This window comes from Grammomys surdaster, unplaced genomic scaffold (genome assembly GCF_004785775.1).
Source record: "Grammomys surdaster isolate TR1022 unplaced genomic scaffold, NIH_TR_1.0 146, whole genome shotgun sequence".
Taxonomy (NCBI): Eukaryota; Metazoa; Chordata; class Mammalia; order Rodentia; family Muridae; genus Grammomys; species Grammomys surdaster.
This window is the reverse complement of record NW_021604604.1, coordinates 12,942,475-12,952,767: the sequence shown is the minus strand read 5'-3', so window position 1 is coordinate 12,952,767 and position 10,293 is coordinate 12,942,475. Positions and strand designations below refer to the sequence as shown.

At 42.2% G+C, this 10,293-nt stretch overlaps 1 protein-coding gene across 2 annotated transcripts in view; it reads right to left on the bottom strand.

Moving 5' to 3' along the window:
* Usp6nl (USP6 N-terminal like) overlaps positions 1-10,293 on the bottom strand; it is a 125,226-nt gene that overhangs the window by 47,478 nt on the left and 67,455 nt on the right. For both annotated transcript variants that reach the window (XM_028764881.1, XM_028764882.1), the window contains exons 4-5: positions 7,644-7,726; positions 1,828-1,867 (exon numbers count right to left, since the gene is read on the bottom strand). In XM_028764881.1, coding sequence (XP_028620714.1) covers positions 1,828-1,867; positions 7,644-7,726 — 123 coding nt within the window. The remainder of the gene's footprint in view (positions 1-1,827; positions 1,868-7,643; positions 7,727-10,293) is intronic.

Genomic DNA, 10,293 nt, shown 5'->3' with positions numbered 1-10,293 from the left:
ACACACAACCACACACACACTTTTTTTTTTGTTTCTGGGCGGGCCGGGGGGGGCGCCGGTGGCGGGCGGGAGGGAGGGAGGGAGGGAGGGAGGGAGGGAGACTACTATGTTAGAGACCATCTGTAATGGCTATAATAATTTGAGCTGAAAGAAAAGATGGGGGTGAAGAAGGGGGTCCTGTGGTGGTGTCAATGGGTCAGAAGACTAAGAAAGTCAGGACACAAGAAGAGACAGACAGAGGCTTATTAGTCAGCTATCTAGCTATTAAAAGTCCTGTCAAAGCTTCTTGGCTATAGATAGTACCAGAGAACCCAGCAACCTATCAATCGCCTGCAGGAGGTGTCCAAAGGTATTCTTCATATATCGAAAATAACAATTCTGTTTACATCTTAAGGTTTTGCAACAGTTTTGATTTTCAGAATATTTTGATCTTAGAAATCTTCCTAAAATATTTTTAAATTACATTTTTAATTTCACCTGCACTGTCTGAAGCTCATCTCCCTTCCCCAGTAGAATCCACACAAACAAAATCCCTTCACTTTCATTCTCCAGTTCATTTTGGAAGAGAAAGGGACCCGGAAGTTCTGAGCAACTGAGACCTCTAGTCCCCACTTCTCACGCACGCCTAGGTGGAGAACAGCTCCTCGCTAAGTACAGTGAAGAAATGCTTAGAGAAAAACTGACAGGTTTACTGTGTCACCTGTCTAAGTCCTTAAAATGCTAACGTAGTGAACTGACCACAGGGAGTGTTTTAGTCCTTACTTGTAGGAAGTTGAATAAAATCTCATGGACAGTTACTTTCTCAGAGCTCCTGGTCTAAAGTGGTGCACTATTATCCAGAGGGTTCATAAGCATCACTTGGGATGCATTACTCCTAATGACTCATTGCTGTACCCACAGACTACTGTAGCTGTCATGCCTCGTCAGAGAAGCTTCTTTTGACAGTGGGAGGTGGTTAACAGACCCACAACTGTTCGAGGTGTAGAGAATAGGAATTATGTCCTAAATGGGACATCTATGTCACATCCTCTTCTCCGAGGCTAAGATACAATGATGGAAAAGTGTAAGAACCAGAGACAGCAGAAATATCAGAGACAAGGAAACTATTTCCTAACACAGCAGGGCAGCTGTACATATGCACTCTCAGCAGTTGTGACAGCATGCATAAGATCTGCACAGGTCAAGCCAGACAAAATCCCAGCATGAAGAGGGAGGTGGGCAAGAAGCCACACCCAGTTGCTGGCTAGGAAGCTATTGGCAGCTGATAGCTGTTGAGAAGGGGAGAGACCATTTTCTTAAAGGGCTGACCACTCTCCAGTAAAGGCCACACATCCAAGAATATACAGGGACCCAAAATTTGATGGGTTTAAAAACAAAAAGGACTCAAAGTTGAGTGGCAAGGAAGGAGGGAAGAGTGACCAAAATGCACCATGTGGACGTCTCAAAGAACTAGCAAAAGTTGAGAGAAAACAGCCAAACAAAAAACATCAATGTCACACAAGCCTACTTGATATGGATGGACAGATGGACAGATGGCTAAAAGTTCCTGCTACAGAGGCTGTTTCCTACAGGTAGAACCTGAAGCTGGGGTTGAACATTTTAGAGTGCTATCCTTTTCCATACTTTTAAAGAAAGATGAGAATTTCATAAATCCTCCTAAACCCACTTCATGCTTATTTCAGTTACTTTCTTAAGAGTGATACAATTATGGTCAAATTCTAACAAAGCCAGCTGCATACAATACAGCACTCAAAAATGACAAAAGTAGATTCAATTCCTCGAGGCAATCCATCAATAACAACAAACAAACAAAGAGCCCGCACTTACCCGGTCCGCAGCTGCATTGTGATACGGGAGCTCTTCCTCACTGCAGAGAACAACAAACAGGAATGGTTGGCATCAGAGCAGACTCTTACTAACTGTATCCTATGTAACACCTGACTCTCATGTTTCCATCCCATCGACTCAACAGAAAATATACCTGGTCTACTGTCACAACATGCCTCAACTTCAAACTATCCTACAGGGAACAATTCAAAGTCTGTCTAGCAACAATCCAACTACACAAAAGTCATGTAGCTAGAGACTGCCATAGTGAACATTTCTATCACGGCAGAAAGCTCTGTTGGAGAACGCTGCCCTAGGCCAGGGTTCAGCCACAGTAAACAGTAAATGTTTTAGGCTTCGTGAATCTCACACATAGTCTTTCTTAAAACTACGTGACCTCAACTGTGCTGGTGTGACAGTTCTCACAGATTAGGTAAAGTAAGCTCCACAGAACTTCTACAAAGCCAAGTGGCAAGCTAGACACTTAGGTTGGTCTACTATCTGGTGTCCTAGACCAACACCTTCACTCATGGATCCAACTATTGACTAAAATAAAATAACTGCTTAAAATTTGAATAAAGAAAAAAAAACTGGAGCCAGGCAGTGGTGGCACACATCTTTAATCCCAGCACTTGGGAGGCAGAGGCAGGCAGATTTCTGAGTTTGAGGCCAGCCTGGTCTATAAAGTGAGTTCCAGGACAGCCAGGGCTATACAGAGAAACCCTGTCTCGAAAAATAAAAAAAAGGAAAAAAAAAAAACCAAAAAACAAAACTGGAGCCAGGCCTGGAGGGCCAGAACTAAAACCCCAGCTAATCAAGAGGCTGAGTAGAAGAAAAATATAAAATTCAACAACTGCCTGGGTATCAGTGAGCTCAAAGCCTATATGGGCAACTTAGTGAGACTCTGTCTTTAAATTAAAATGTAAAATCAGAGTTGGGAGACCAGGAGAGATGGCTCAGCTTGTAAAGTGCTTGTCACACAAGGAGGAGGACCAGAGTTCAATCCTTAGCAATTGCAACATAAACAGAGGCATGGTGACATTCACTAGGAAGACAGAGACAGATCTCGGGCTCACTGGCTGGCCAGCCTAGTCTAACTGGCTGGGTTACAAAATACAATGAGAAATCTAGACTGAGGGAAAAATGATAGCTTCTGAGAAACATCCAAGGCTGACCTCTGGCTTCTACATGCATGTATACACACATGTGGACATGTAAACACATGAACTTGTACATCTGTCTGAGTGTGTGCGTCACTCACACAGACAAGCACACACAGATGCTGAAGATGTAATTCAGTGGTAGGGTATGGTATGTGTCTGGCATAAGTGGAGCCCCAGGTTTAATTCCCAATATCAAAAAAGAAAAAAGAGGGAAAAGAAAAGGAAAGAAAAATTAGCTTCCAATGGGCTGGTGAATTTTAAAAACCCCCTCCCCTTTAATCTGTAAAATAAAGAGAACTTTGCTGTCAAAACTTCAACAGTGTCTTTTTAATATAGAAAAGAACAAAACCATTTCTCTGGTCCATGTATGCTATCACCTCTAATGTTAAAGTATCCTGAGTCTCTTATATTAACTGTCAGTAATAAATAAAGTATTGCATATAAGCAAAACTGATTTCAGCAGCTTTCTCAACAGTATGGATGTTTTGGTGACAATGTGTGCATATTTTTGCTTCTGTTTTCTCTTGAGATCAAGTGGCACCACTTTTAAGAACATGACAGATTATTATTCACGAGCCTAGTATTTTCTATGTTATTCTTTGTTTCTCTGAAGAGTTCTTACATGAACCATTTAGCTACAGCAATAGAACTGACAAAAGTGGTATAAAGACAGAAGAGAACTTAGAGAGAAAGCCCAAATCCCTCTTCTCATAGATAAGAAAATAAACATTTCCATTTAGTCACTTAGCCTAACACAGAAATGTTTCCTACTACACAATCCAGTGCATTTACATCATCTTTAGCTATTGCTGGGGTGTACAAAGAAAAAGGACAGTGGATGAGACCAGTTTCAGAAAAAACTGAAATTGTAAGGATTGAATTCAATCTTCAGACCTCATAGATAGAAGACAGAACACAACTGGATCATCTCATAGCTCATACCGAGAACTCCCCCAGACTGAATCTGCTGCGTGCACACTTATCTTACAGACCTTGTCCTCAAGTCTCTGTGCAGGCACATGCTGAGGCTCACAGCCATCTGAGATCAGAGAACGCCACACAGATGTGTACTAAAGGCATGTCTGCCTATGCCAATAATCTCTATCTTTTCTTTTCTTTCTCCTTCCCACCATCTTTTTTTTTTTTTTTTTTTTCAAGACAAGGCTTCTCTGCATAGCCCTGGATATCCTGGAACTTTCTCTGTATACCAGAGACGGGCCTGCCTCTGCCTCCCAAGTGCTGGGATTAAACGTGTGTGCCACCACACTGGTTCTAATAGTCTGTATCTTGCTACTCAAATCTCCTTCAAGCAGAAAAAAGGAAGAGAGCACAGTCAGAATACACAGATGAGTATTCCTCCAGGTAAGCAAACCATGATCGTCCATGGGTCAAATCTTGTTTGCTGTCTGTTTTATAAGTAAAGTTTTAATTGAACATTGTCATTCTTACTCATTAAGGTACTGTCTGGGATCTAGGGTTGTTCTCCCCTATAGCATCAGGGCTGAGTCACTGTGATAAAGATACATGGCCCACAAATGCAAAAAACATTTAGTATCTGGGTCTTGCTAACAGATGACTAGTATATATCCCTTGCTTTAGAGAATTAGACTTTGTAGGCACATATAGAACTGCTCAGAGACAACACTCAGCTGACAAGTGTTGAGGTTTGGTCTTTTGCTTTGTACTATAATGCTAAATACTGGCTCCCAAGGCCTGGCTGCCCCCAGGGACAAGAGAATAGCAGGTAGAGCCAAATGATGCTAAGTAACCTTGCTGCCCAAATTATCCCTCATTAAATAAATCTGCGAATAAAACTGCCTACAGCCTATAGCTAGGCAGGAGATGGGAGGTGGAAGATTTTAACCTAGTTAAAATCTGTATCTAAGATTGGTAAGAGTTCTGCCACCTTTCTAATCAAAATGGATGATACTGGAAGCAGAAGCACCTTCTCTCACTGTCTCTTACAGACCTATATAGGCACAGGAACCTACAGCTGACTCCATTACCTTTTATAAATACATACATTTGGATAAGTAGTTGAACATCTGATGCTTAGTGTTATCTGACCTCCTCTATTTTTGGTACAGTTTCCTTTTAATTCTCTCTTCTATTAAAAACTTGTGACCTAAAAACATTATTATCATTACACAAATACCAGACATTCTTTAGTCCAGAAGACTATGGTGGCTAGTTTTGCTAAACATTTAAAGTTCTCCAAGCTCCTAAGCAAGCTCCACTTTTCCAGTGTGCAGCTGTGACTGCACCACAGGCTGGTTTGGCAACAGCTTTTATACTCACTGTGAACTCTGTTACCAAACCAAGTCAATCCTAGACTGTGTCACTCCTTTATATATCACAGCAATCTTAGTTAATATCAGTGAGTACTCTGCATATCTATCAGGCTAGTAGATTGTGTGTTGAATTGTACTGTATTGACAATGAATTTAAAAATCTAATTTCAATTGTAGCAACAATCCAACCTTACACACAGCTAAGATAGGAGAGGTGCTCTTTTGACCTCTCTTTTGAAAGTAATATCTAGATGTTCACACCAAAATTTCTCTCCAATGGTATGATAAAGTCCCATCTACTGTGGCAAGCAATAACAGCCATCATCAGCAAACTGAGGAAAGCTTCACTGAGAGTAGACACTGTAAGAGATACAGTCACTAAAGCCGAGCGTCACACTGGAATCCACTTCTCCAGCACTGTTTTCATTTGTGCTTCTGTTTTGGGACTCCAGTATAAAGCAGGTTTTATGACCTGAGTGGTGTGACATCACGAGAACTGGTACCTGCCATTTTTTTTCCAAGATATGGTCACCTTTGCTCTCTTAGTATGTATGTTGATAGAAGCAGCCATTTTCAAAGGTAATGCTGTCTTAGTGTGTATGTTGATAGAAGCAGCCATTTTCAAAGGTAATGCTGTCTTAGTGTGTATGTTGTTAGAAGCAGCAATTTCAGTCTTCTGTGTAGGCACTTCACAGTGCTCTTCCTGGCCCTCATTAAAACAAAAGAAGGCAACAGTAGACAGCAACAGCAGCACAGCTCTGAAGTAAGGCCCCCCCCGAGACCCTATCCTAGGAGCTGACCTGTCAGTCAGCTGAAGGTAACTTACTTGAGCACTACAGGCTCACCATCTAGAACCCAGAGAAAGAGTAAATGCTTAGAACACTGCCTGGCATACAGGAAATACTCAATGATATTAACTAAGACTATCAAGGTACGTTATTGGCTGACTTTCCCCCCCACTACAGCCTAATAGACCTCAGCTCAAACTTGAAAAATAAAATAAAATTAAAACAAAACAACAAGCAAAATAAACTACAACATTTTAACTGACAGATCAAGTTTGGATCTTGGGCAAGAACTTGTCTTAAAATGACTTAAATTTGTTTCAACTGGCAAGAAAGAAAGTTTAGGTCCCTTTAGGAAAGTAGGGGTTTCTTAAGTGCATTTGATACTATTTACACTACAATTCTTAAAAACACATAATTATATGGATGGAATGGTCAAAATGAACTGAGTTGCATCCCATCTTCTGAATCAAAATCTAGGACAGAACCTAGAAATCTTTTTTTCAACTTTTCTAATATGAAGACCAAATCTGTAACCTACTGTGCTTAAGAGAGTCTTTACTCTCAAGTTGTCCTTCAAAACGTGATTCACATCCCAGGTCTGCATGTGACTAACACAAATGCCATGGCTTCTCACCACAGTTGTAGCAGTTCAATGACAAGAGAAGAGAGACAGAGAGAAAGGGGGGGGGGAAAGGAGGAGGACAGGGAGGAGGAAGAAAAAAGGAGGAAGAAAAAAGGAGGAAGAAATGAAAACAGCGAAGGCAGAGAGTTGTGGACAGTGACTGGATCCTAGGCTCTGCTGTCCTTTAGTGAAACCCAGTCTCAGACGGCGTCACACAGGCACCAGCTCGAAACGTAACACGAGCTTTGTGAGATACTCCCACATCTGACTTCTTCAAAGCCTCGGCACACTTACATCATGGAAAGTAATTCTGATTCTTTTCTCTAGACAAAGTATGAAATCATTCGATAACCAGAAGCCAGCCAATCAGTAAGATGAACACACAATTTAGACAACACTAGGACCTAACCCTCCCGATGGACATTAGTTTGTGGGACAGCTTTATGAGCCAACATCTTTTAACTGAATTACTAGTAGTCTCCTTCACCCAAGGCTCTACAGAGCATAGGACAGACAGAGTCAATCTTGAGAAGTGGTATCAGGACTACATTTACAGCTATAAGGAAGATCCATTTGACATTTTTTTTTCATTGCTCAATCTTAGGTTGTGCAACACTCATTTTCTAATTGCTAGTTATTTTGAAAATTCACCCATATAAAATTGTTTTATAATATTTTAAAAATATAAATGTTATCTATGTGCATTTAACTGTTAAATTATTAATATAACTCATTTATGCACTGATTGTGCGCTTTACAAAACACAAAGGTAGTACAGGTGACATTCTTAACTATAGCTCAATTTTAACCAAGGTAGTTAAAAATGCTAGGAACAAAAAGTATACTAGATCACTCCTGGAATCTTAGAAAAAAAAATCTACTAAATTTAATAACAGATAACCAAGGTAAGATTATAACTAAAAAATGACAGCTTTCAATCTGTGTGACTTACTGTAAAAAGCCAAATCTATCGGTGACTTTGTAAACAAGATAATCAGCATCTTCCCAGGGCTCGATCTCTGCACCTTCCCGTCCCTGAAACAGAGATAACGAGATGGAATTTACAACACCAAGTAATGTTCTTCTAGTGAGAAAGAGCAAACACTTGGCATTTTTTACTTCAACTATTTCTGTCAGCATAATCATTGCCTCTTACCAAGAGCTGACATAGGTCCTTCTCTATCAAAGATGTCCTGAGGGAAGTCACTGGGGACAGAAAGCTACTGCAGGAGAAACTGATATACCTTAAGTTCTAAAATGAACTCTATAAACAGGCCTTTCAGAGAAGGCAATGCAGTTTTGTCCTCCTTTCCTTGGTTTCCCAGCTTCATCAGCCCTCAATCTTTCTTGTTGCTAAAGCAAAGCACTGGTTTCCAAATGGGCGTGGTACCACTTGCATTTAATTCCAGCTCTTCAGGTGCAGGGGCAAGCAGATCTCTGAGTTCCAGGCTCACTAGAGCTATACAGCAGGCCACCGCCACCACCACCCTTTCTCTTTCTCTCTCTCTCAAAACAAGTAAGCTGTGTCAGACCTGAGAGCACTCTTCAGTCTGCGGTACTGAACACTACTGCAAGCACTACCTAGCAATGGCTCTCGTGCTCTCTGGGCTCCCCACCTGTGTGGCACGTCTTCTGCTGATCCCTGGCAGTTCTCTTCAAGCCCTCAACCTCTCTAGACAATTGCTTTTTCATAGGTGACCCTTAATTGCTGGGGTGCACTTCCCGTACCACCTACCCATGGGTAATATCGATGAGTTTAGGACACCTAAATGCAATCTCAACCCTTCAAATTTCAGGCTTGTAGACACTTCCATCTGAGTGTATTCTATAATGCTGCTCCTATGCTTCCCTTCCAGTAGACTATGACCATCCTATGGGCGAAGACTGTCAGGAACCATTTCTATATTACTTATTTACTAAGGCTAACTATATGTGGGTGAATGGCTGGGTAGAGGGAGAGGGGTGACTGCAGGTGTGTAGGCAGTACTCCTGGCTCCTCTCCCATTGGCTATGCGGCTAGCTAAGTTATCTAGGCTTTCCGTGGATGACACTAACAACTAACACAACACTGGGAACTCTGGGAATGTGACTGTCTGAATACTGCCTTTGTGCTTCCCTAGAGGAAGGGCATAGGCCAGATGGCTATAATTTCATGTTCCTATTATTCTTACAAAATATCAAAAAAAAAAGATATATGACCATGTTCAAATGATGAAGACATAGAGGATAACACCTGAAAATAAATGTTAAAACCTATTAAAGGAGAAATAAATAAGGAGGTAAATTGCTGATAACAAGTTATTGGTAATCTTTTACACCAAAACCAAGAAAGACTCCATGCTAAGGTAATACAAAGGAAGAAAGGGGAACCGGGCTTAGGTGGGAAAGGGGAGAAGAGGACGTTTGTAAAGGCCACAAAGAGAGAGATGTGCAGTTTATAAACAACTCCCTGCTGGCTAGCTCTCTCAGAATCAGGAGGGGCTATGCAAGCTACTGAGCGAGAAGTCACCAGCAGTCTGAGCCAGCTGTGAGCCAGCTGTGAGCTATGGCAATGAGCAGCCTGGATAATGACCAGCCTGTCCAGATGTGCCCATGAGTGCTGTGAGGAAGTCCTGGCCACATCTGCAGGACACACTCCATCATCACCGAGGCTGAGTGAGGGCAACTATCTAGAGGCGGGAATCTAGAGGCAGGAGTCATGAAAGAAAGCTGCTTGCTGACTGGCTTCCTGGCTTAGCAATCTATCTTATAGAGCTAGGATGACCACCTGAGGAGTGGTACCACCCACAGCAGGGTGGATCCTCCTACATCAGTTAACAATCAAACAGACTCATAGACTAACCTATACATTTCTCAATGAAGGCTTCTCTTCTCAGATAACTCTGGGCTGTGTCAAGTTGACCATTAAAGCTAACCAAGACAAGGGCATTTCACAGTGAGAAACACAGGCCTGGTGAAGTAAATCTCACGAAGAATTCATAGCTGCGGAGCTCATATGTCCCACGGGTGAACCTCCAGCATCACGCTGCCTTCTAAATACTCATCTCTCTACACCCCAGATGAGAGCAGCATCCAGTTCTCATCAGAGAAGCGTCTTTGTGTAGCAGACAGCTATTAACACAGGAACTCACTATGGGTCATGCAGCGAGTCAGTCAGTGTCTGAGAAGTGCTCTACCATGAATGGGCTCCTCTATATTATGCCTCTTCTCTTCCAAGGCTCATGAACATTGTGGAAGAAGGGACAAAAGGCTGTTAGAGTCAGAGGTCAAGGAGGAACAGGATAAACCAATGTCTTCTGAGTATAACCAAAACCGGTGTATTCAGGAGCACAGCACTGGTGGCTGCCTGCATACTATCCAGCCAGTCAGCATTTCAGCATGCAGGAGGGAGTGGTCCTAAGCCCCTACCCTGTGCGGAAGAACTACTGACAGATACTGACAGATGATGGATGTTGGGAGAAGAGGAGTCAGTCTCCTTTAGGGAATGGTCCCTGGCAAGATGAACACATCCCACCAAGCCTGCACTCATCCATGTGCATGTATGAGCAGCACAAACTGGACTTGGTGGGAAAGAACAGGAAGGAAGGAAGGAAGGGAGGGAG